Here is a 22,597-nt window from a genome sequence, read left to right as displayed (position 1 = left end):
ATATTATAGGAAAAACTAGAAATGTTTTTCTTATGATACATATTTCCAAAAAAAACCTTTTAAATAAAATCCTATTACTATTAGTGACTTACTAGAAAATTACAATAAATATTTTAATATTTTCTTAGGAAAGTTAAATGGACCTTTTATTACCTCTTGTAGGGAAATAAATAAAAATTAATAATTAATTTAATACATTACTATACTTATCAATAAAATTTTAATCAAATAAAATGTTAAACACAAAATTGCTATGAAAATTACCTCATACTAAAAGTATTACAACATCAACTGTCAAATACTTATTCAAAAATTTTCTATATGGTTTTCTAGTCTATCTTGGCAGGAAAATCTTACTTAAAAAATTATATGATTTTTTAATAAGAATATTTAATTAAAAAAATATTTTAAAAAAATATGAGACACTAATAGTCCCTAGACACTTATTTCTACTAAAATGTATTTTTAGTTTCAATTTTTTCAATTTCTTTCAATTATTTTTTTCATTTTATGATCTCGGATGTGCGAAATCATCTTCGTGCAGGGGGAGTTTCACTTTATGATCTCGGACGTACGAAATTAATTTCGTGCAGGGGGGGGGGGGGGTGCTTAACTTTGGTTTCTCCCCTTTAACTAGTTTTCAGCTGAGACGAGGAACTACGCCGACAAGGAACTTTTGTCAAGGATAATGACTATGATGGAGGCTGCAACAACATAAACAAAAGCGACGGCAGATGAGGGGGAAGAAATCGAGCGGTAGCGACGGAAAGGCAAAAGGCAGCTGACGAGACAGTTGTCGACGGCACCAGAGGCCGCCACAATAGCGGCCAGAGGGGCTCGACGGTAACGAGGGGAGGAAAAAAAATTTCCCCTTCGCTCTCGCTCCAACTCAGCTCGATGCTCTGGTCCCAACCCCCCTAAATCCCGCGCCAACTTGTTAAATTATCGAGCCGGCTTGCTAACTTTCGAGCCAAACCTCGATTCGGTCAAGCTTGGCTTGTTTAAATTAACGAGCTAATCCCGGATCTCAAACTCGGCTTGAGATTCGGGTATACCGAATCGATCCGAGCCGGAATCAAGCAAAGCCCAAACCGGTTCGAAACCACCCCTATATCTCACTCTCTCTAATTTAATTTATTAAAAAAATTCATTGGCAACTACCCATCACGATAATCAAGATTCGTGTAGACAAAAAATTGATTTTTAGGTTTATATATAAAAAATGAAAAAAATTAATTACTTAAAAAAATTTTAAATAAAAAAAATCAATAATTACGTAAAAATAATAAATTATAAAATGTTTTTTTCTTTAAATTGTATTTAGAAAAAGCTCATCGCTCGTCAAAGTAGGGAGTCAAATCCGACTCCACGCGGAAAAAACCGACACGTCAATGGTCACGCAGTACAAATAGACGTGGGGAAGGGCTCTCGAACACTTTCCTCTTGTCTTCGTCTGAGTGAGGGGATTTTTGCTATCCGTTGCGAGAGAAGGGAAGGAGGAAATTTCAGGAAAAGCTCCCATTTCCGCTCTCTTCTTTAGCTCTCGCTTGGATCGGGTTTTGAGTTTCTCTTTTACCCGATCTAGTCATCTTTCCAGCAGCCAGTTGGGTTTGGAGATTTGTACTTGTAAGTGATTCCGACGTCACTTTTACTTTTCATTAAAGGTCTGGAAATTCTTATTTTCATCGAATTGGGATTTTTCTTTGTTTTCATTTCTTGAATTTTTCTTCTGGGAGCTAAGACAAGCGAGCAAGGCTAATCTATCTTGATTTTTATAAATGAATTTTTTGTGTTTTCTCATTTTATTCAAATGGGTATATTTTAACGGAACTGTGGCTTAGTGGTATGCGAATGCTGGTTGACTTTTTTTTTTCTTTCTTAATGTAATTTGTTATTAGATATACAAAAAATTAGTAGGAGTTATGTGCTTGTTTTATTGTTGTCCTCTGGTTGTAACTATGCTTCAAGTTCGGAGCTGAATGGCCTGTTGTTGATTTTTTATGGGTGCTTATAATTTTTATGTTTTTGTGTGGTGTGAGTTGTTTTAACTAGGTTCAGTACTTCTGCGGAAAATATTTCCTGTGGTTAATTCACACAATTTTCGGCCAAGAATTGCGCTCTGCATTTATAGGGCTTGATTGTTGTCATTCTGCAGATTTTTGTAGTAATTGTGACTTCTGTGGGTTTTCCGCTGAGCTTGTTCTGTTTCTATTGCTCGAGACGCTCGATATTTTTCCATTTAAATGTCATCCGATCATTATTTATCAAGAGGTCTAAATTTTACAATTGTGAGAATGCGTGTTACACTTTACCCTTCTGTCAAGGGCATGGGGTTTGTTTTCCAAATTTTGTTCTTTGAGATTCTATCAGTAAAATATCTTTTGGCTCCGTGACTCAGTGTACAAAATTTTATCATTGAAGCACATTGGGAGGTTAATTCATGGGAATTTATATTGAACTTAATTGTAATCTTTCAGAGATTGATTTTTTTTCAAGTGGCTGGGTAGGACAATTTTTTTATTTGTCTTCTCAGTGAATTATCGGTTTATGTTATTTTGCAAGTCTTTCAATTTATTTTTCGAACAGAGATTGTTGTCAACTATCTGCACTTTAACGTTTGAGAAACACTTTAGAATTAAATCTTCCACGTCTTATGTTTATCATGGTTTCTTGACCTCCATGCTGATGTTTGGTTCCATCAGATTGTTGGGGTTTGGTGTATGTTGTTATCTAAAGGAAAGACACAAGACACGTTACTGCAGAAAGAAGACATGGTTCTTGCTTGTTGATCTTTAAGAAATGGTTTTGGATGTTTGTCAAGATTTGTTGACCTCCATGCTATTGAATATATGTTGTTATTTAAAGGAAAATAAGAAGACATGGTTCCATCTGTTTGATAATGTTTAAAAAACAGTTTTAGAATCATCGTCTTCTGGTGTTTATCAAGATTTCTTGACCGTCATGCTGTTCTTTGATTCCATCTGGATGTCGAGATATTCTGTTCATTGTCATCTAAAAGAAAAGAAAGAAGACATGTTACAGGCTTGACAAGTGTATGTAGAAATGTGGCAAATAATGTGGTCTTCTCATGCGATTTTCAATGATTGTGACTATTATTTGTTTCATTTCTGCCACACTTTTTTTTGAAGTCTTTTCTATGACTAAACTATAATGTCTAATTAGCAGACCTCCTCTAATGGGAACCTCCTCTGGTACCAACTTCAACCAGCAACCACCTCCCAAAATGCTTCCACCTCGCCAGCAGCCTAGATCTGGGGGGTTGCAGACGTCCTTATCCCTACTTTCCTCTGATGCCTGCGGGTCCCCTGATATTCAAGAACCTGGTTCGAATTCAGATCCAGCCCGTGAATCTCCCACAGAGAGTGCTAGTTCACGGGAAACTTGGCCTACTGAGAATAACCGCTCTGAGTCTCTCATGGGAAAGAAACTAGAGAAGGACAAAGAAGAAGCCGAAAGTGAGTGCCCCGACCGGTCAGTTGTCCGCAGAGTTCCTACTGCTGATAAACTCTCCCTCCGCAATGTTGCTAGGGACAGAGTTGATGTAATTTCTGAACGGATGCTTGTTCTTCCAGAAGAGCTTCTGGAAGAGCTAAAAAATGAGCTACGTGTCATCCTTGAAGGAACAGGTGGATCTCAGGATAGAGAAGAATTTTTGCTTCTACAAAAGCTTGTCCAGGGACGAACTGACCTGACAGATAAAACCCTACAGCTAGCTCATCGAGTTCAGTTGGAGATTCTTGTTGCAATTAATACAGGAATTCAAGCTTTTCTTCATCCAAACATCAGTCTCTCCCATACTTGTCTTATTGAGGTTTTTGTCTACAAGAGGTGTCGAAATATTGCTTGTCAAAACCCTCTCCCTGCTGACGATTGTCGCTGTGAGATTTGCAGCAAGAGAAATGGTTTCTGCAATCTTTGTATGTGTGTAATCTGCAACAAGTTTGATTTTGAGGTGAACACTTGCCGGTGGATAGGATGTGATTTATGTTCTCATTGGACACACACAGATTGTGCAATCCATGTTGGACAAATTGGAATGGGTCCATGTGTCAAGAGTGGCGTGGGTCCTGCTGAAATGCTTTTCCGGTGTCAGGCATGCAATAAAACGTCCGAGTTGTTGGGGTGGGTCAAAGATGTCTTTCAGCACTGTGCACCCAGTTGGGACCGGGAAGCCTTGATGAGGGAACTTGATTTTGTTAGTAGAATTTTCCGTGGCAGTGAGGATCCACGAGGCAGAAAACTTCTTTGGAAGTGTGAAGATCTCATGGAAAAGTTGAAGAACGGAGTTGCTGACTCAATGGCTTGGAAAGTGATGCTGCACTTTTTCCAAGGTAATGATGGTTTTATTCCACTTTGGGTGCTTTTAACTTAGATTAGCTTATTGCATTGAAAGTATAGTCTTTGTATTTAATTTTATGTTGCTTTGAGGTGGTTATACTCTTATGAAATGTAGCTGGTCTCCGGTTCTGGTAGTTTGTGAATATGAGATCTGCAAGTTGAATTAATATTTGTCAACTGTAGCTCCTCTGAATGCCTAACGTAGCACTTTATTTTAATATATTTTGTACTAGACTAGGATTCATAGTTTAGTGCAAATTGGCTAGAGTTGTGAATGTCTATCTGAATGGCATGATTGAGTGCGATGAAATCAGCATGGGATCGTTGGGTTTAAACCATTTTTAGGTTGTAATCTATATGTGTAAGAAATAGTCCTATGTAATTGATGTTTGGGGGCCTTAATGAAATGGATGAAGATAAAACCAAGAAGGTAACCTATGTGCAGAGACTGGCGAAGACGGTAGAGGTTCAGAGAATAGAGCAGGGAGGCAAAGAATGAGGAGATTGACAGTGAGAAAGAGTGAAGTTTTAGGCTGTGAGGTTGTTGACATACTGAAGCTCAACCTCCTTTTCTTTATTTATTAGTATAACATAACTCCGCTCCTCTTCATCTCTGTTGTAGGCAGGACTCATATCTTCTTCTTCTTCTTTTTCTGCACTATTGGTGTAATGTAATTTGGTTATCTTTTCTTCTTTTAAGTAAAGGTGTAACCCCATAGGGGTCCTTTCTCCCTCCCCTCTCAGTGAAAATCTTGCTGTTTAAAAAAATAAAAAAGTTAATATTAGTATGAAGACATCAAATATGCCCTTGCGATGACAAAAAAATCTCAAGTAAAATTAATCCTAAGAGTTACAGACTTTTGGCAGAACAGTACAACATAAATACCCTTTATTACTGAATTGGAGTGTCATCTGCTGGTAGATGTTAGTTTTAGTTTTGAGGGTATCATGAGAGCAGTTCTATTGCTGTTGAAGGAGGGGGTAGGCAACAGGAGAATCTTTGTGCTATACCCCTTTGAGTTAGTTGACTCCGAAAGGACTGACTTGAGAGCTCAGCTTCATTCTCATCATTTCCTAGTTGGATGGAAACTTGGTGTATGTGTCCCCCCTTGGTGGCTTCTGGTAGTCTTTTTCTTATCCGTAGAATAGGAAACTGTCCCTGCATTCATTGAGGTGCACCACCCACATGTCTGGCACTGTTGTCACAAAGGGAATTTTCTTGCAGCATCTTGTTGTTGGAAATCCTTTCTTTTACAAAGTTGTCTTTGTTTATCTTCCTTTTCCTTCTCTATTGCTTTATATTTTCAAATTTTCTCAGTTCCCTTCCTATTAAGTCTGGTGTTCTTCTTCATTGAGACTGTATTCAAATGCTATTCAGACAAAATGTATGACATAATAAGTTGTGATAAGGAAATTAAAGTGAATTATTTACCAGAGCAAACAAAATTATACATAAGTTTTTGTTCAATTATGTTCAGACATTATTGTCATATGACTGTCTGCAAGAACCATCATATTTTTGTGTATATCTCTACTTCAAATTAACTAATAATCAGGTGCTGGACTGGGACCCTCACCATGTCATTAACTGGAACTGATGTTTAATTTCCAAACTAATAATTGGGCTCTTGTATTCAATTACCATGCTCTCTCATCCTTTTTCTTCTTCACTGATGGGGCTCTTGTTATCTGCTCTTCGTAAAGTCAGGATGGACTTCAGTGGCTTCGTTTTTGCTTCTGATTCATGTCATATTGGTGTTAATTATTCAATTGTTACATTTAAAAAATAAAGACAAATAAAATTCAAAGGTCAGACCTTTAGTGTTGGCGCTTGGGCCATGACATGTTAGAGGGTTGGTTTGTACATTCATGAAATGTTTGGATGGTGACTCCATGTATGAAGAGTGAGCTTCAATTGGTTGATCATCAGTGCTGCATTGTTCTCTTTTTATTTTTATTTTGATATATGGGTGAATACATTGTTGTTTTCAATTTTTTTTTTTTTTTTTTATGTGGCACCCCAATGTCAGCTTTCTTTTTGTAAGTACTGATTTTTTTGCAAGGGTTCTTTGTCAGAACTTGAGATGGACCCTACAAAGAACCCTGATACTGAAGAAACTGGGAGGCTAATTGCACCACAGGAAGCTTGTAATCGAATTGCTGAGGTGGTTCAAGAAGCTGTTAGAAAAATGGAAATGGTGGCAGAGGAGAAGATGCGGATGTTCAAGAAAGCACGTCATGCCCTTGATGCATGTGATCGGGAGCTTGAGGACAAGGCACGTGAGGTAGCTGAGCTGCAGATGGAGAGACAGAGGAAAAAACAGCAGATTGAAGAATTGGAAAGCATTGTTAGGCTCAAGCAAGCTGAAGCTGACATGTTCCAGCTGAAGGCTAGTGAGGCCAGGCGAGAAGCTGAGAGGCTTCAGAGAATTGCCCTTGCCAAATCTGAAAAGGCGGAGGAAGAGTATGCCAGTAGGTATTTGAAGCTTCGCCTGAATGAGGCTGAGGCTGAGAAACAGTATCTATTTGAGAAGATTAAGCTCCAGGAGAGCTCACGTGCTTCTCAGAGCAGCAGTGGCGCAGACCCTTCCCAGATGCTCATGTTATGCAAGATCCAGGACTTACTCAAGAATGTGTATAATGTGCCAGCAAAGTCAGAAGGGCAGTCAGGCGACCATCATCCCCTTAGTTCTGTGCCATGAAAAGAGAGAGGGGGTGTCCTTGTACTTGTACTGTAGGATAGGACCATTGGTTTGTTGTATATCTCTATTGCTAAGTGTGCCCTGAATCTGTTGTTTTCTTAGATATGTACATCAAAAAATGCCTGTGGAACACTTTTTACTTTAATGTAAAATCTACCAGCACCCATACTCCTGGTGGATGGATTCCTTTGACCTCGTTTCTCTAAATGTTATGTTTCATTTATTGTACTGATAACAGTGAGGTTGCCTAGTGGATTGGGCCTTCCACTCAATGGACACTGATAGATGTAATCAGTTGTTCTAACGGAATGGGTTCTGCTACTGTAGTCTGTGGAGTCTAGGAAGGTGGATAGTTTCCTTGTTGTTTGAATATGATTTCATATACTGATAGACTAGTGTAATTAGTTACCGAAGTTTTTTTTTGCCATTTGTTAATTTTTTTCAAAATTGTGATACCTGTACTAGATTGAAAGTTTGTATCAGATTTCATGGATGATATTGGCGTTCTGTGCACCTGACATATGATACCAATACGAATAGTTTCAGTTAGCAGAAGAAAGTATGTTTTTTATTAGAAATGATTGTGGATGTTATCTATATCTTTTGACTATGAAGTTAAAAAGATCTATGAACTAGTTTACTACATTTGGCAGAAGACATTCCTCTTCCAGGCAGCAAAGGTAGTTTCAGAACCGAAATTTTGCAGTCACTTTTCAGATGTTCATCGTGAACAGCAGAACAGAGAGACCAGAGATGAGAATAACCAAATGACCATAACTACCCCTAGCAATGCAACGAACTCCACTTGAACTATTCTGATCCACAAGGGGGCCTTCAGTTCCTGCAGAAGCTCCTTCCAACTCATTGGAAGACGATTGAGGCTCTTGTCTGTGGATTGCACTGGGGATGTTCTTCTCCAAATTTGGAAGTGGCAAGATTGATGGGGGAGGCGTCAAAGCTGGTGGAGGAGGTGGTATTGACTGTTGATCAAAACTGATAACTGCATCAATACCATGGCATTTAATTAAAGAGCTTTTGCAGATATTTGGTGCAATAATTCTAGCATTGTTGACATTGAAGTTCCTCCGCCCTCCATTGGTGATTGTGAACATCTGGTTTGGGAGTCCAGAAGGTATTTGTGTTCCAGTTGGGAAGCTCATCAGGTTCTTGAACGGTAGAGCCTTGTTGATGAAGTGAGAAAGCACAAATTGCTCTATGTTGAGAGGGGAGATGCTATACTCTGAAAGCACCTTGTCGATAGGCACCAGGAATGTTGCTTCACCTTCACTCCATGAGTTATTGGTGTTGTTTATCACCTTCAGAAGGATGATAAATCCTTCATAAGATCTCGATCTCAAGTCATCCATGGCCGACTCCATATCACTGATGTCTGCTGGAGGATTGATCGATTGTGAATGGGAGAGTTGGAAGAGTGCAAGGAGAAGAAGAACCCAGAGAGCCATCTCAGCAAGAGTTAAGAAATCGACAGGTCAGAGTTGTGTTGAAGCCTAGAAAACTTGGGGGGCTTTATGGGAGGCTTCATTGAACTTAGTTTGCTTCCATCTTTGGCATGGACTCACAAAATACAATTTTTTTTTACTGGCAACATTATTCTGAAGGTTCGTTGAAGAGGTAGGTGGCTCATGAACTGATGGTGAATATGCTCTTCGAGCTACCATCCACCAGCTTTAGTGAAGCTGCATTTAGATTTATCTGCACAGGGTTTGTAGCTTGGAAACCAGAAAATGATGATTTGGGTTTGTAAAATTGCAATATGGAGTGGATTAAAGGAGAAGAAAAAAAGGGAAAATAAGGAGACGAAGGACAAGAGGAAGCAGGTTTAGTGAAGTCAGAATTTAATGAAAATTGAAAGATAAAAGTCTTGATGTGAATTCTATCTTGTGGTAATTTAATGAGATCCATGAGTTACTGGTTATGAACATAGTAATCTGATTGTAATATTTTATAAGCATAGGTTCTGAATTAAGTTAGAATTGAAGCCAGTGTGGTCTATATTTCCTTCGAAGTCCCACAACTCAAAATCTAATTATTAAATCTTGATTCAATTCTATTAACCAACCAAGTTGTTACCTAGATGTCTTTACTTCCCAATCTTCAATTATGGGAGTAGGAAGATCATCCCTTATTCATTTGGCCCTCCTTCAATTATGGAAGCAGCAGATGGGTCCCCTGATCATCTTCCACTTGAGAGTACCCTCACCCCTGTTACTGAACTAGCAGTTGAACTCACTGGGTGTTTCCATTGGGCTACAACACTGAAAACAGTAGGGTAGGAGGCCCTTGGTCTTTGAGCTTCTCTCCCAAAAGGGGGAGGAGAGGGATGGAGGTGACCATCCCTGCCCCCATCTCTATCATTCTCTCATGGATCAAAACCATCCCCTCCTCCATCAATCCCTTTCATGGCTCCTGTGGGAGCAACTGGTCGAATAATCCTTCAACATCACCAGTGAGGCTAATGAATAGTTTTACACGGAATATGATGGGTTCACCACCGTATAATCAGAAGAATTAAAACGACGAGGATTAAACTAAGAATGAGATGAGAGCAGAGAGAAGGGAGCTGCTGCCTCTGGTAGGAACCGGTTTACTTTTTAAGGCCATTTTGTAGAAACCAGAGCAGAGAGGTGACTGGGATTTGGCCATGAGCAATTGGAAATCTTCAAGAATCAGATCTCTTGTATTATAATATTATCGTAAAAAGTGATCTTGTGGTTTCGTAAACCGAAGATTATTAAAAATGAAACAAATCTATGTCCACATGATATTCCCCACAGAGAATTGTCTCTGAAGGCCAAAGCTTCATTCTCGCGTCTCACCCAGATCGACAATCACTCGATATATTCCCTTTAATGGTCGAGAACCTCACACTGTCACTTGCCTGATGCAGCAACGTAACGCGGACGATGCAATGGCGTTTTCGTCGTTTCGCTGCGTCTCTGCGGCGCCGAAAACGAACTGGAAGGGGCGGGTCCCACTGTATCTCCCGCTTTTTGAGCCACCGCTTGCGCAAAAAGATAAAATGTTAGTTGTCGGAGGCGAGCTGGCAGATGGGACCCACGGGCGCTGGGACAGCTCGGCACAGGTCAAAAGGCTGGAGGAGCCGAGAAAGCCCCTATTTTTTTTTATTTTTTATACTCGGCGAGTTTTTGGAAGGGATTTGGTGCGTAGGTTTAAGGTGGCTGCCCTTCGTGCGTACTTTAGAGTCCATGTATTTTTTCTTCTTTAATGATCTGAAATGATACAGGTTGTCGCTGCAAGCCTCAACGTCTCTCCTTTTTTTAAATATTATTTTTCGTAATTTCTCTAAAAGTATGAATAATAAATAAATTGTGGAAGATGGATTAAAGGGTGACATTTTGATTTAATAATTTGATTGTTTAAATCAATTAATTTTGCGACTTTGTTCGAATAAAAATCTTAACTTTTTTGTACCTTAACAAATTGACACGATTAATTGCCGTTGTTTCGTCGAGAGCAAGAGATTCAAGCGATTCCTCTCTCCTATTGTGCTCTGACAAATTGAACTGGAAAATCTGCTCCTGCTCTCTCTCTCTTCTCTTCTCAGTATGTTTCACGGTTTCAGAGAGCACAGAGCAAAAGAGCAGAAGAAGAAGAAAATTATTGAAAAAAGAAAAAGTGAGGGAACATAAAACTTCTTGGGTTCTCTTTTAAGCTGTTTTCCCACTTGCATGGTTGTTTTTTCTTTTCCTTAATCTTCCCCACCACCAGATGATGAGATAATGATGTAGCCAGCTTCAAAAACAAGAAAAAAAATGAGATAGTGAAAGATAGGGGAGAAAAGAACAACAGAGACAACAGAACAGGGGAGACGGAACAAACGAGCAAAGCGATGGAAGGAGGACGTCGTTTTCACTTGTGTAGACAGATGATTCCTGCTCGTATCGCTTAGAGCCGAACTGGGTTGCATATAATTGGCTCTGTTGCTTGATTTCCTTGGCAGAGTTGGGCTTTTTGGTTTGTGAGTGGGCTATTTGGCTGGAAGACTTGTTGACGTCGGTTGGGTTGAGCGGTAGGAGGAAGACAGGTAGGGTACAGGACTGTTTAATTTCGAATGCTTCTGTGGAGTTGCTGAGAATCCCCTGGATCTTGTGCGTCTGTAGCTTTTGGGTTTCTCGAGCCACTCTGTTGAAAGGTGGGCAATCGTTTCAGGATGCGTTCATGAGATGGAGCTCAAAGGGTGGTCTTTTTTGGCGTAGCACCTGACTTGTTTTCGGGATTTTGCTGTTCTGAAGTAGTCGTGACTTTGACTCTTTTGACGTCGGGAGAGATGCACCGAACCGTTGGCGGTGAATGTTGATTTAGACCGGAAGATGGCTTCAAGTCGAAGGTGCACCAGCATTTTCCTGAATCGCTCTTGTTAAATTCGTCGATTGTTTTTTTTCTAGGAAAAGCAACTTTACAGCTTGGGAGTCGGCGAGTCGTTTTCGACACCATTGATACTCTCATAGATTCGCTTCTGGTCGAGTTTCTCGATTGAGTCCCGTGGAGGGATCGCAATTTGGTAGGGTTTTTCAGCCGTTAGGGAGCTAAGTAGAACTCGAGAAGATAAAGCAGAAGAGAGAGCAAGGGAGGCTAAAATTCTGTCCTGTTGTACCTATGGTGGATGAACCCAGCTCAACTTGCAGAAAAACTTACTGGGTCCCGACTAATTTCTCTCATAGCTGGATTTCTCAAGTTGAGACTTTGAAACTTTTCGTTTTTATGAGTTTTTCTGCGGTTGCTGGAGTTTTCCTCGACCTCCTTCAACTGTTCTTGAAGATATGAAGGTAGATTCTTGTCAGAATGGCCTTGAATTGCGAGACCTCTTCTTCTAGCAATTGCCATTCTATGAATTCAAACGTTAAAGAGCAGTTGCGATCCAGTAACGGTTGGAAATGGAGAAGACGAAGTCGAGTATCGTGGATTTTATTTTGTATTGTTGTGTTTGTCTGGCTTTCATGCAACACGGTCAATCCTAAAATTTCATTCAAGGAGGAGAGAACTGAAGCCGTGTTTCAAGAGAAAGCTTGGATTCTGCGAGAGCACTTGAATATCAGCATTAATCAAGCTGATACCTTGACTTCTCTTATGTCGGCATCAGATTTGGTACAGTGCTGTTGCTATTTATATATTTCATTGATTTTTTTATCACTTCATTCTTTTGTTCTTTCATTTCTTGGTTTTCTGTGACGTTAGGCTAGAATGACTGACTGGCTAAGATCTAATGAGAATGCCGTAGTTGTTTCTTGTTTAAGTAGTTATTTTATTTGGAAATATTGGGAACTCTTAATTTTGGTGAACTAGCTTCTGTCATGCGAGAAAAAGGTCATTTGTTAAGTGATGTTTCTGTTTCGGTTAGGGTCCTCATAGGAACCGGTCTCTTACAATCTGCTCTCTTGTTCTTTCTACCTTAGTTGCTTGCATTCCAAAATTTGAGCTTCTCAACTTTCCTTGTTATGATTTCCAAAGTGTTTCCAGATACAGTTAAAAAAGTTTTTGTTTGACATTCATAATTTATGTTATGCATAAGTTCTCAAATGACATGTTGAACTTCTCCAGTTTTTTTTATTTTTTTATTTTATGTCCCCATATAAACTTTCAAAAGGAAACATTTCCTCCCCTTCCGTTTCCTTCATTGGATTCACCGGTTGATTTGTAGCCGAGACGGTGGCTTGAGGGATTGTATGAGATTAGTACCATGTGTAGAATAAAGTACCTTGATTTGCTGAGAAATAAAACAAATTAGTTCTTTTGACCAGATGGTCAGTTCTTTTAAGCATCTTATCTCTATCAGAGGTAGTAAGATATGTTTCATGTTTCTGGGATTCAAACTTTTCCTTTTCATAAAAACTTCAGATTTTCTATCTGCAACATTCATATTGATGCTAACATTTGTATCTTGTTTTGTTGAAGGCATTCCCAGAGTGCCTAGAGAAGGCTGCAATGAGGATGGAGCTAAACAAGAAGCTCAAAGAACAATATGGGGAGTTGATAAGATCTGTGGAACATTCAGACACATGTTTAATGCAGCATAAGTACATCTATGAGGAGCTTGGTCTATCATGTGCTGAGGATTCATTGTTAAACTCCTCACATTTCATGTCTTGTGCCATTGCTGGTGATGTTGTGTCTGATAAGGTGTGTTTCTATTTACCTAGATATTCAGGTGTGTTCAGAATTAGACAGCTTTGAAGCACACTTAATTATAGTTAAATCTTCTAATAGTGCACACAACAGGTATTTTAACTTTTTAATGCTTTTTGGTGCCAAGTGTATAGTAGCACAATGTTTATGATCTTAAACAGTTCAACATTGTTCTTCTGGTGATCACTTGAGTTTGCTATCAAACGGACAATCACTAATTCTTGCTGATATGAAGCCTTGACAACCTTTATTGGAACAGAATGGAATAAGGTGTGGAATAAATTGCTAGAAGAACAAAGGGAAAAAGCTAAATGATCACTGAAAACACTAGAATCTCTCTCTTTGTCCTCTGCATATTTTTCATGGACCTGTCATCAACCCCACTTAGACCTCATGTCATGTAGTTTCTGCTAGAAGAGATCTTAACAACTCAACAAGGGAGCATTTGCAGACACCATTCTTAATCAATCAATGAAAAGGTTCAATCCAAACACCAACCTTATTTCATGGTTATTAGTATTATTTGAATGGCAGACACTGATCTTAATCAATCAATAAATTTAAAGGCAATTGTGCCTTATTGCTTTTATGTGGCCATAATATCTGAACTTTTGACTAATCAAGATCATTCTTGCAGGAGGACCAGAAGAACTCAAGAATTGGAACACATGTAAAATGCAATGAAGAATATAAGGAGAAGCATCCAATGCTTTTGTTCCAGATTTGTGGGTGGGTCCTAGTTGGAATGGCTGTTCATTGCCAAATTTCATGTTGCCATGGCTGTAAAAAGCATCAGAACGCTCAACAACAACAATTACCTAGCTCAAAAGGTTGTAGGACTGGCAGATGGAGGAGGAAGCTTCTAATCCTATGGGTTTTGTCTGGTGTGATTGGGTCTATGTGGATATTTTGGACTATGAATGAAAATATTGTTTTAAGGAGGAGAGAGATGCTTGCAAATATGTGTGATGAGAGGGCCCGCATGTTGCAGGACCAGTTCAATGTGAGCATGAAACATGTACGTGCTCTGGCGATTCTAATTTCAACATTTCACCATGGGAAGCACCCTTCGGCCATTGATCAAGTAAAATCTCTCTCTTCCCCCCTATTGTAATGCGAACTAACAGGACATTTTACTCGCCCAAAACTTCAAATATGGTTCACTTGAGTAAGTCACAAAGTAACATGAACAGGTTGGTGCCCAAGTAGCAAATCCTATTGTTTTCACTTACAACTATGATCAGAAACAAGACATTTGCACTTAAATCTCGCAAGAATTGCCCAGTCATTGGAGAATGTACCTTTTCTATTTGTTAGGTGCTCTACCACTCTTTTGTGGTATCTAGCTATATAATTATGTTGTCTATAGTTATATCATTTGCGTCTATTTTTGGGGAACTTTTCATAGTACTAAAACCGATACTTGTCAGTGAATACTATGACAATCAAATCTGGAAGTGTTAAAAGTTCATGTATGCTCATTAAAAAAAGTAATAAAATGGTGCTTATGACACATGCTGCCAACTGTATGCTGTGATGCTCATCCAAGTCATGTTTCCCACAGAAAACATTCGCAGAATATACAGCAAGGACAGCCTTTGAGAGGCCATTGACCAGTGGTGTAGCCTATGCTTTGAAGGTGCTACATTCAGAGAGGGAGCAGTTTGAGAAGGAGCATGGGTTTACAATAAAGAAGATGGAGGCAGACCAATCTCCTGTTCAGGATGAATACATTCCTGAGAATCTTGACCAGGCTCCTGTTCAAAATGAATATGCACCAGTTATTCTCTCTCAAGAGACAGTATCTCATATTGTGTCTATTGATATGATGTCTGGAAAGGTTCGTGCGATTCTTCCTTTGATTTCGGCAAAAAATATAAATGAAATTTGAATTCTTTGAACTTTTCAAAATATAAAAAATCAATTCTTTAAAGAGGGGTTTCATCATCTGCTGAAGAACAGCCTTGTGGCCATTCTTGGATCTTTGTGGGGTTAATACATATGTGTCATTAGGGATGGCATCGAATCGAGCCGAGCCCAAACCTGCCTATGTTTGAGCCTAGCTTGATTTAAATATTTCGAACTCAAGCTCGAGCCGAGCCTAGCCTAGCCTCGAGCCAAAAATTGTAATCGAGCTCGAACTCAATAATTTTTACCGAGTTTGAGCACCAACTTACATTTAAAACTTTGCATAAAATACAAGTCAAATAAATTGTATATAAAATTATGCATATATTTTACATAAAATTGGGTATAACCTCTACTTAAAATTGGACATAACCTCTGTATATTAACCTTGCATAAAATTATCTATATACTATGTATAAAATTATTCATAAAAGTTGCATAATTATGCATAAAATTTATTCAATAATCAAACACAAAAACATTCCTTTGAAAAACAACACTAGTTTGGTTCATTTGTACTCAATTAGATTGTTTTGATTCAAGGACTGGAAAACTAGATCATGAAGACAGAGAAAAAGTTTAAGAAAAATGGTTTTGGATGACTTAATCGTATGCCCATTTTTCGTTTTTTCTTTGGAGCATGGATTCATACAGCAACAGTTCTGAAATGCTACCAATCTGTTCTTCTGAAAAACTTGAGTGGAGATAGCATTAAGAGAGCACCTCAAACAATTTGAGTCTCTTCAAGAGCCATGAGAAAGAGACCACCGGAGTTCAAGAAACAGTTTTTTTTTTTTTTTTGACTTGCTTGTGATCTTGCACGTGCGAAATCACACGGTCTTCGCGCGCACAGGGGGGAAAAATTATTTCGCCCCTAACTTAGGTCTCTGGTTTTCTGCTGAGAAGACATGGGGGGCAGACGGGTCTAGCGGCGCTAGCGAGAGCTGTTGTCGGGGCTGACGGCTGTGAGGGAAGCAGCGGCGAAGGTAGTAACTACCGAGATGACGTAAGGGTAAGGGAGTCTGCGACAAAGGCGGTCGGCAAGCAGCTATCGACGGTGATGGAGGCCACAATAGCAGACAAGAGGGGCTCGGCGGTGATAAGGATTGACGACGGGAGACAAGGGGAGGAAGAAATTGGAGTCGAACTCGAAGACGACTCCCGGTCCTTGTCCCAAGCCCTCGTTAAGTTAACGAGTCGGCTCGCGAGCTTTCAAACCAAACCATGGTTCGGTTGAGCTTGGCTCGTTAACTCAAACGAGCCTTATCTGGATCTCGAGAGTTCAAGATCCAGATAAATCGAATCGAATCGAATCGAACCGAGCCGGAACCGAGCCGAGCTTGAGCCGCTCACGAACCGGCTCGGTTCAATGCCACCCCTATGTGTCACTATCTTTTTAGAATTGAAATCCATGATTGATCTTCTCAGTGATGACTTTTTTTTTTTTTGAACCTTTTAATTTTTCATTACTATTAGGAGGACCTGGGCCTTTGGCTCAATGGTCACATGGGGTGGGTTGGGGGGTTTCAAAATCTAAAAAAATGTATGTATATATATTATTAGGGAATCATACATAAGTAAGTGAACAGAACACCGACTTATATGGTAATTTCAGGAAATTAATTCCTGACATAACTAAATGATGGTATTGTCACAGTGGCAAGGCTACTATTTGGGGTTTTGGAAATTGAGGATCTCTCTTTTCTCATGTCATAGGTCCTCCATGGCCCATCTCTGACTTTCTTAGATCTTTTTGAAATTTTCATCATTCTCAAAAAATCCTATTTATCAATTATTTGCATACTTGTGTCTTTCTTTTTCTTCCGTTTATTTTCCAACTGATCATTTTTTTATGGCCACTTGCACTGTCTGCAACTGTTATAGGAGGACCGTGACAACGTCTTACGAGCAAGGGCATCTGGGAAGGGTGTCCTAACCTCTCCCTTCAAGCTTTTGAAATACAATCACCTTGGTGTGGTGTTGACTTTTGCTGTTTACAATGCTAATCTTCCATCTGATGTCACACAAGAGGAGCGTATCAAAGCAACTCAAGGGTACAGTTAATTTCTTTCTTTTTCTTTATCTTGATTTCTTTGTTGTAAACATTTTAATGTAAAAAGTTGCCTCCAATTTCCTTTCTCAGGTACTTGGGTGCATCTTTTGATTTTATATCCTTGGTGGAGAAGCTTCTGCACCAACTCGCAAGCAAACAGAATATTGTTGTTAATGTGTACGATACAACAAATGCATCTACACCCATTAAAATGTATGGTCCTTATCCATCTGATACAGGTCTATGGCATCTCAGCAATTTGGATTTTGGTGACCCATCTAGGAAGCATGAGATGCATTGCAGGTAACAACTCTGATGTGCAAACAATGAATTGATACAAATGTGGGAAAATAGGTTGAGATGTTTTGCTCTTTTGCTTCATACTTGCAGGTTTAAGCAGAAGCCTCCCCTACCTTGGTCAGCTATCACTACTGCACTTGGGGTTCTGGTCATTGCCTTATTAATTGGGCATATATTTCATGCGGCTTTAAATAGAATTGCTGAGGTAGAGGATGACTATCGTGAAATGATGGAGTTAAAAGTCCGGGCGGAAGCTGCAGATGTGGCAAAGTCCCAGGTAATTTATATTCTGAAATACAAACAAGAAATAAAAAATTGATTTGCATTTCTTTGTCTTTGGGCAAAGTAATTGAATGTAAACTTATTTAGATGTATTTTGGTGTAAAAAACTCCTGATTGACATTTTTAGGAGTCTATTTCCACTCAATAAAAAAAAATGCTTGTAGGTTAACTGCACAAACAATCCTCTCTGTCCAAGCTTTCTAGACTTCTGACTGAGGTAATGATTATTAAAGTGTTCATGAAAAATTGGCAAGTTCAACACTTCAAATTTTTGGATTTCAGACAGAAAACATCTTAAAATTGTTACAGATAATGTAATATAGAAATATTTTTGTACTATAGACTATGTAAGTGACAGGTTGGGGACGTTTATGTGATTTAGTGTGTAGAATCAGGGTAGAGATATCATAGCATTGTTGTAACAGATCAATCTATAAGCAATAGATTGAGCAGCAGAATAACATTGCCTGTTCTTCTTTTAAGGAAGTTCCCTTAGTTCTAGCAGTTTATACTTGGGCTTATGTTCTCTCTTGTAGTTCAAACCAATTCTGCTCATTGCATAAACATTGAAAAAAATTCTCTGAAGTCATCTTGGACTATGGAGAGCATCTTCAATCTGTGTGATAAACATGATCTTGGTGTTGTGTACAGTGACCATTGCTGATACTGAGAAGTTTGTATCATTGGCAGTCCATGTTCCAAAGCATATATTTTCAACACTTTGCAGTTTATGTTTCAGATTGGTTGATTTATCACACCTGGGTTTTGACATTCATTTTTCTGTAAATTCACTAATTTTTGTGGTGCATATTTCTCACATATTACTGCCACACAACTTAGAGATCTGTTTTTTTTTTTTTTTGGATGGCTCTGCGTTCTCCCTTTTAATCAAAGAAAATCTTATAATTAATCCTAGTGTGTAATCTGAATATTTTACTACTTTTCTGATTCTTCCATTTATTCTTATCATTTTTGCTCTTTCTTTATACTGACAGCTTGTTGTCTTTTGTAGTTTCTGGCCACCGTTTCCCATGAAATCAGAACTCCCATGGTTGGTGTTCTAGGTAAGGATTTCAGGCATATCATATTTTTATTTGCTTCTATTTGTAGAAATGGTTGTCTATTTCCTTTTCCATGCTAAAATCATAAAATTGGGTACAACAATATTAACAATCTCAGGAATGTTGCAAATGCTGATGGACACGGAACTTGATGCAACCCAACAAGATTATGCAAACACTGCTCGAGCTAGTGGAAAGGCTCTAATAGCTCTAATAAATGCAGTTCTTGATCAGGCTAAGATAGAGTCTGGGAGGCTCGAGCTTGAAGCAGTCCCTTTTGATCTTCGTACCATTCTGGATAATGTCCTGTCTCTATTCTCAGACAAATCACAAGAAAAAGGCATAGAGGTAAAACTCATCATGACTTATTTGTCAATTCATATATCCTTTGTAACTTAATCCTTATTTCTTGTTTATTATTACTTTTTTCTGAAGTTGGCTGTGTATGTATCTGATTGGTTGCCTGAACTTGTTACTGGAGACCCCGGAAGATTCCGACAAATTATTACGAACCTTGTTGGGAATTCAATCAAGGTCAGCCTTCATTCTTGTACATCTGCATGTTTATGTATCTGTGTGTGTGAGAGAGTGTTTACGTTTTTCAACATTCCACATGGTTTTTCCCCTTTTTCTTATTTTTGATTTTGTGTTTTAAATGTCTAATAATAAATTTGCAGTTCACAGAAAAGGGGCACATACTTGTCTCTGTACACATGTTGAACGAAGTGAAAGGATTTTCAGAATTCACCAATTCGGTACTGGAACAACATCCAGAGTTTGCTAAAAATGGGATTTCTTGTACATCCTATAACACAGTAAGCGGTTATCCTGTGGCTGATAGATTGAGGAGCTGGGAAAATTTTAAATTATCAGAGATTGTAAATTTGTCTGAAGAAACTGGTAGGTTCACCTTGCTGGTGATGGTTGAGGACACAGGAGTGGGTATACCTAGAGAAGCACAAGGCCGAATCTTCATGCCTTTCATGCAAGCTGATAGTTCAACATCACGAAACTATGGTGGAACTGGCATTGGTTTAAGCATTAGTAAGTGTTTGGTTGATCTGATGGGGGGAGAGATTGGTTTTGTAAGTGAGCCTGGAGTTGGTAGTACATTTGCCTTTACTGCAGCATTTACCAAAGGCCAAATAAGCTCAGTAGATGTGAAGAGAAGCCAAAATGATTTAGTTGGGTTGGAGTTTAAAGGAATGAGAGCTTTGGTAGTGGATGGGAGACCTGCCCGAGGCCAAGTCACAAAATACCATCTCGAGAGACTGGGCATACATGTGGATATTGCCATAAGTCAGATATCTGCGTATACTGCTATTTCCAATTCTTGCAGCTCAAGGTAAGAAAGCTACTGTTGTCATTCTAATACTGTATTTTGGCAAGTTCTCTTAGTACAATAAGTTAATTTAGAACCTAAACCTCATGGTCCATGGGGAAGGCAAGATTTCCTCAAGGTATACTATCCACTCAGGAGTACTCTCTTCTCTTCTTCAGGGCAAAAAGAAAAAAAAAAAAAGAGCAAGGAAAATTCAAGAAATTAATGTGCAAGTCACTTTTTTGTCCCATTTCCTTTTCTTTTTAAACTGCCTTAGAAAAAGTGTATCTGTCTTTGGATTCTGCTTTGATGATTAAAACAGAAGTTTAACTGGTAAGTAATGCCAGGAAAACTACATTACTGACCATCTAAGTTATCAAGTTTAACAGAATAAGAAGGAGACTTTTTATGCGTGCTTGTGGCTAACTTCTGCGACGTTGGTTGTTCAGTGCAATAAATTGTTTAGATATGGTGCTAATAGACAAGGATGCTTGGGGGAAGGGGACAGGACTTCTTTTTCCTCGTCTTTTTAAAGATATGCAGCATAACGGAACAGCAAATCTGCTTGAAAATTTTCCAAAAATGTTCCTGTTGTCAGAAAGTGAAGAATTCAAGTTGGGGTTGTATGTTGATAATGTAATAAAAAAGCCCTTGAGGTTGAGTATGATGGTGGCTTGCCTTCATAAAGGCCTTGGTGTGGTGAAGAAGAACCAAGTTACAGAGCCTTTGACACCACAAAATCTATTAAGTGGGAATCATATATTAGTTGTGGATGATAACATTGTCAATCAAAGGGTTGCCGCTGGAGCCCTGAAGAAATATGGGGCTGAAGTGACATGTGCAGCAAGTGGCAAGGTTGCCGTGGAAATGCTAAAGCCGCCTCACAAATTTGATGCCTGCTTTCTGGATGTTCAGATGCCAGAAATGGATGGGTAATTCTTGTATTTCCACTGTGGTTTCCGTAGTCACCTTTTTACTCCTAGTTTTTTTTTTTTTTTTTTTTATCATATGTAGATTTTCAGTTATCCCAATGTTCAAATTTATGCAGGTTTGAGGCTACAAGGAGAATTCGACTTGTAGAGAAAGAACTAAATGAGGAAAAGAAATTCGTGCAGGCTTCAGAAGAATTTCACAGTAGACGGATCCATTGGCATGTCCCAATACTGGCCATGACGGCTGATGTGACACAGGCAACCCATGAGGAATGTGTGAGATGTGGAATGGATGGTTATGTTTCAAAACCTTTTGAAGAGGAGCATCTCTACAATGCCGTTACAAGGTTTTTCAAGTCTGATGTAGCGGACAGATCATAATAATAAGCTGTTCATTAATTTCAGCCTGAGTATTGAGACGAAGCTGGTGGTGAAACTGTAGAGCTGATCACGGTACAAAATGTGGCGCCAGCCTCAGTAGATCAGAAGCTGTCCGGATTTCGCCAATTTCTTTTGCACCAGACATGGTAATTACTTGGTATCTGTCTTCTGTTGATCAAACTGAATATGCACAAGCAAGTTTTTGAGCTCTCCATGTGGATTAACAGTTACTGAAAGCTTCTCATGGGTGGAAGTTCTGCATCATGGGTTAGACAGCTTTAATGAAAGCACTAGAGATGACCCACTACTCATGAAAGCTTTTCATAGGTGGAACTTCATCATGGGTTGCACAGCTTTAATGAAAGCCCCAGCGTTCAGTACTCCCCTAATCTTAAATTAAATTCCCATTCCTTTATTTTACATTCAAATAATCTCCTTGCTACTTTTTTCTCAGGGATGCTCAGATGTTGTCTTACTCCTTGGGTTCACAAGCTTCTTCGAAGGTCCTTAATGGTAATGCCTGATTTGCGATGACTGAAATGTTGTATATTTGTGCTGTAATTACAAAAGGAGACGAAAAGAGAAAATAAAATATGAATGAGTTGTTGACATACAATTGCCAGAATCATTCTTTTGCCAAACCTGTCATTCTGGAAATTGTGGGTCAATAGCTGACACCAGAAGTTTTTGTTTTTTCCTAGGCTTCTAATCCCATTGCTTTGTACCATGTAAATAATCTTTTTGTTTGTTACGTTCCCAGTTGCTTGTAAGCTCAATCTCTGTTTTAATGTTGGAATTTTTAGTGAGAATGAAAATATCTGTTCCACATTTCTTGCTCACTTTTGCTTTACATACCTTGAATACCGTTCAAACACATCCACACAATCATGGTGTTGCACTCCAAGGACCGATTTGGCCCTTGAGAAGTTTTACATGGTGAATTTTAGGGTTTAGGGTTTAGGGTTTATCGTGTGAAAAGTTCTACACAAGTATGAATATGACTCTAGTTGAGTGACCATCCTCCTTGAGTTAATTATATGTACATGTTGTTAAGTTGTACAAGCTCAATTCTCTCCTCCTTTTGAATTCACAAATTGAAATAATTCAAAATTTTTAATGCTAATCAAAAGAGA

General features: G+C 38.9%; 2 protein-coding genes across 4 annotated transcripts; both read left to right on the top strand.

Moving 5' to 3' along the window:
* Positions 1–1,453: 1,453 nt before the first annotated feature.
* Positions 1,454–7,387, top strand: LOC137966837 (OBERON-like protein). 2 transcript variants are annotated; one of them, XM_068813458.1, is made up of 3 exons: positions 1,454–1,626; positions 3,187–4,352; positions 6,436–7,387. In XM_068813458.1, the coding sequence occupies exons 2-3, from the start codon at positions 3,197–3,199 to the stop codon at positions 7,059–7,061; spliced, it is 1,782 nt and encodes a 593-aa protein (XP_068669559.1). In that variant the 5' UTR covers positions 1,454–1,626; positions 3,187–3,196; the 3' UTR covers positions 7,062–7,387. The 2 variants fall into 2 exon arrangements, with proteins under 2 accessions (XP_068669559.1, XP_068669560.1); XM_068813459.1 differs by having other exon boundaries at positions 3,184–4,352.
* Positions 7,388–10,647: 3,260 nt separating this feature from the next.
* Positions 10,648–22,278, top strand: LOC137966795 (histidine kinase 3-like). 2 transcript variants are annotated; one of them, XM_068813456.1, is made up of 14 exons: positions 10,648–12,188; positions 12,996–13,220; positions 13,864–14,310; positions 14,791–15,066; positions 17,019–17,188; positions 17,278–17,490; positions 17,578–17,764; positions 18,782–18,833; positions 19,054–19,178; positions 19,266–19,364; positions 19,508–20,175; positions 20,601–21,083; positions 21,200–21,610; positions 21,919–22,278. In XM_068813456.1, the coding sequence occupies exons 1-13, from the start codon at positions 11,886–11,888 to the stop codon at positions 21,462–21,464; spliced, it is 3,513 nt and encodes a 1,170-aa protein (XP_068669557.1). In that variant the 5' UTR covers positions 10,648–11,885; the 3' UTR covers positions 21,465–21,610; positions 21,919–22,278. The 2 variants fall into 2 exon arrangements, with proteins under 2 accessions (XP_068669557.1, XP_068669555.1); XM_068813454.1 differs by having other exon boundaries at positions 18,949–19,178.
* The last annotated feature ends 319 nt before the right edge of the window (positions 22,279–22,597 follow it).

The sequence above is a fragment of the Aristolochia californica genome, unplaced genomic scaffold, assembly GCF_029961685.1.
Source record: "Aristolochia californica isolate CCGP_79_NKW_82.1479 unplaced genomic scaffold, dmAriCali1.0.hap1 SCAF_10, whole genome shotgun sequence".
NCBI lineage: Eukaryota > Viridiplantae > Streptophyta > Magnoliopsida > Piperales > Aristolochiaceae > Aristolochia > Aristolochia californica.
The sequence above is the reverse complement of the archived record's forward strand: the minus strand, read 5'-3'. Positions and strand labels throughout refer to the sequence as shown.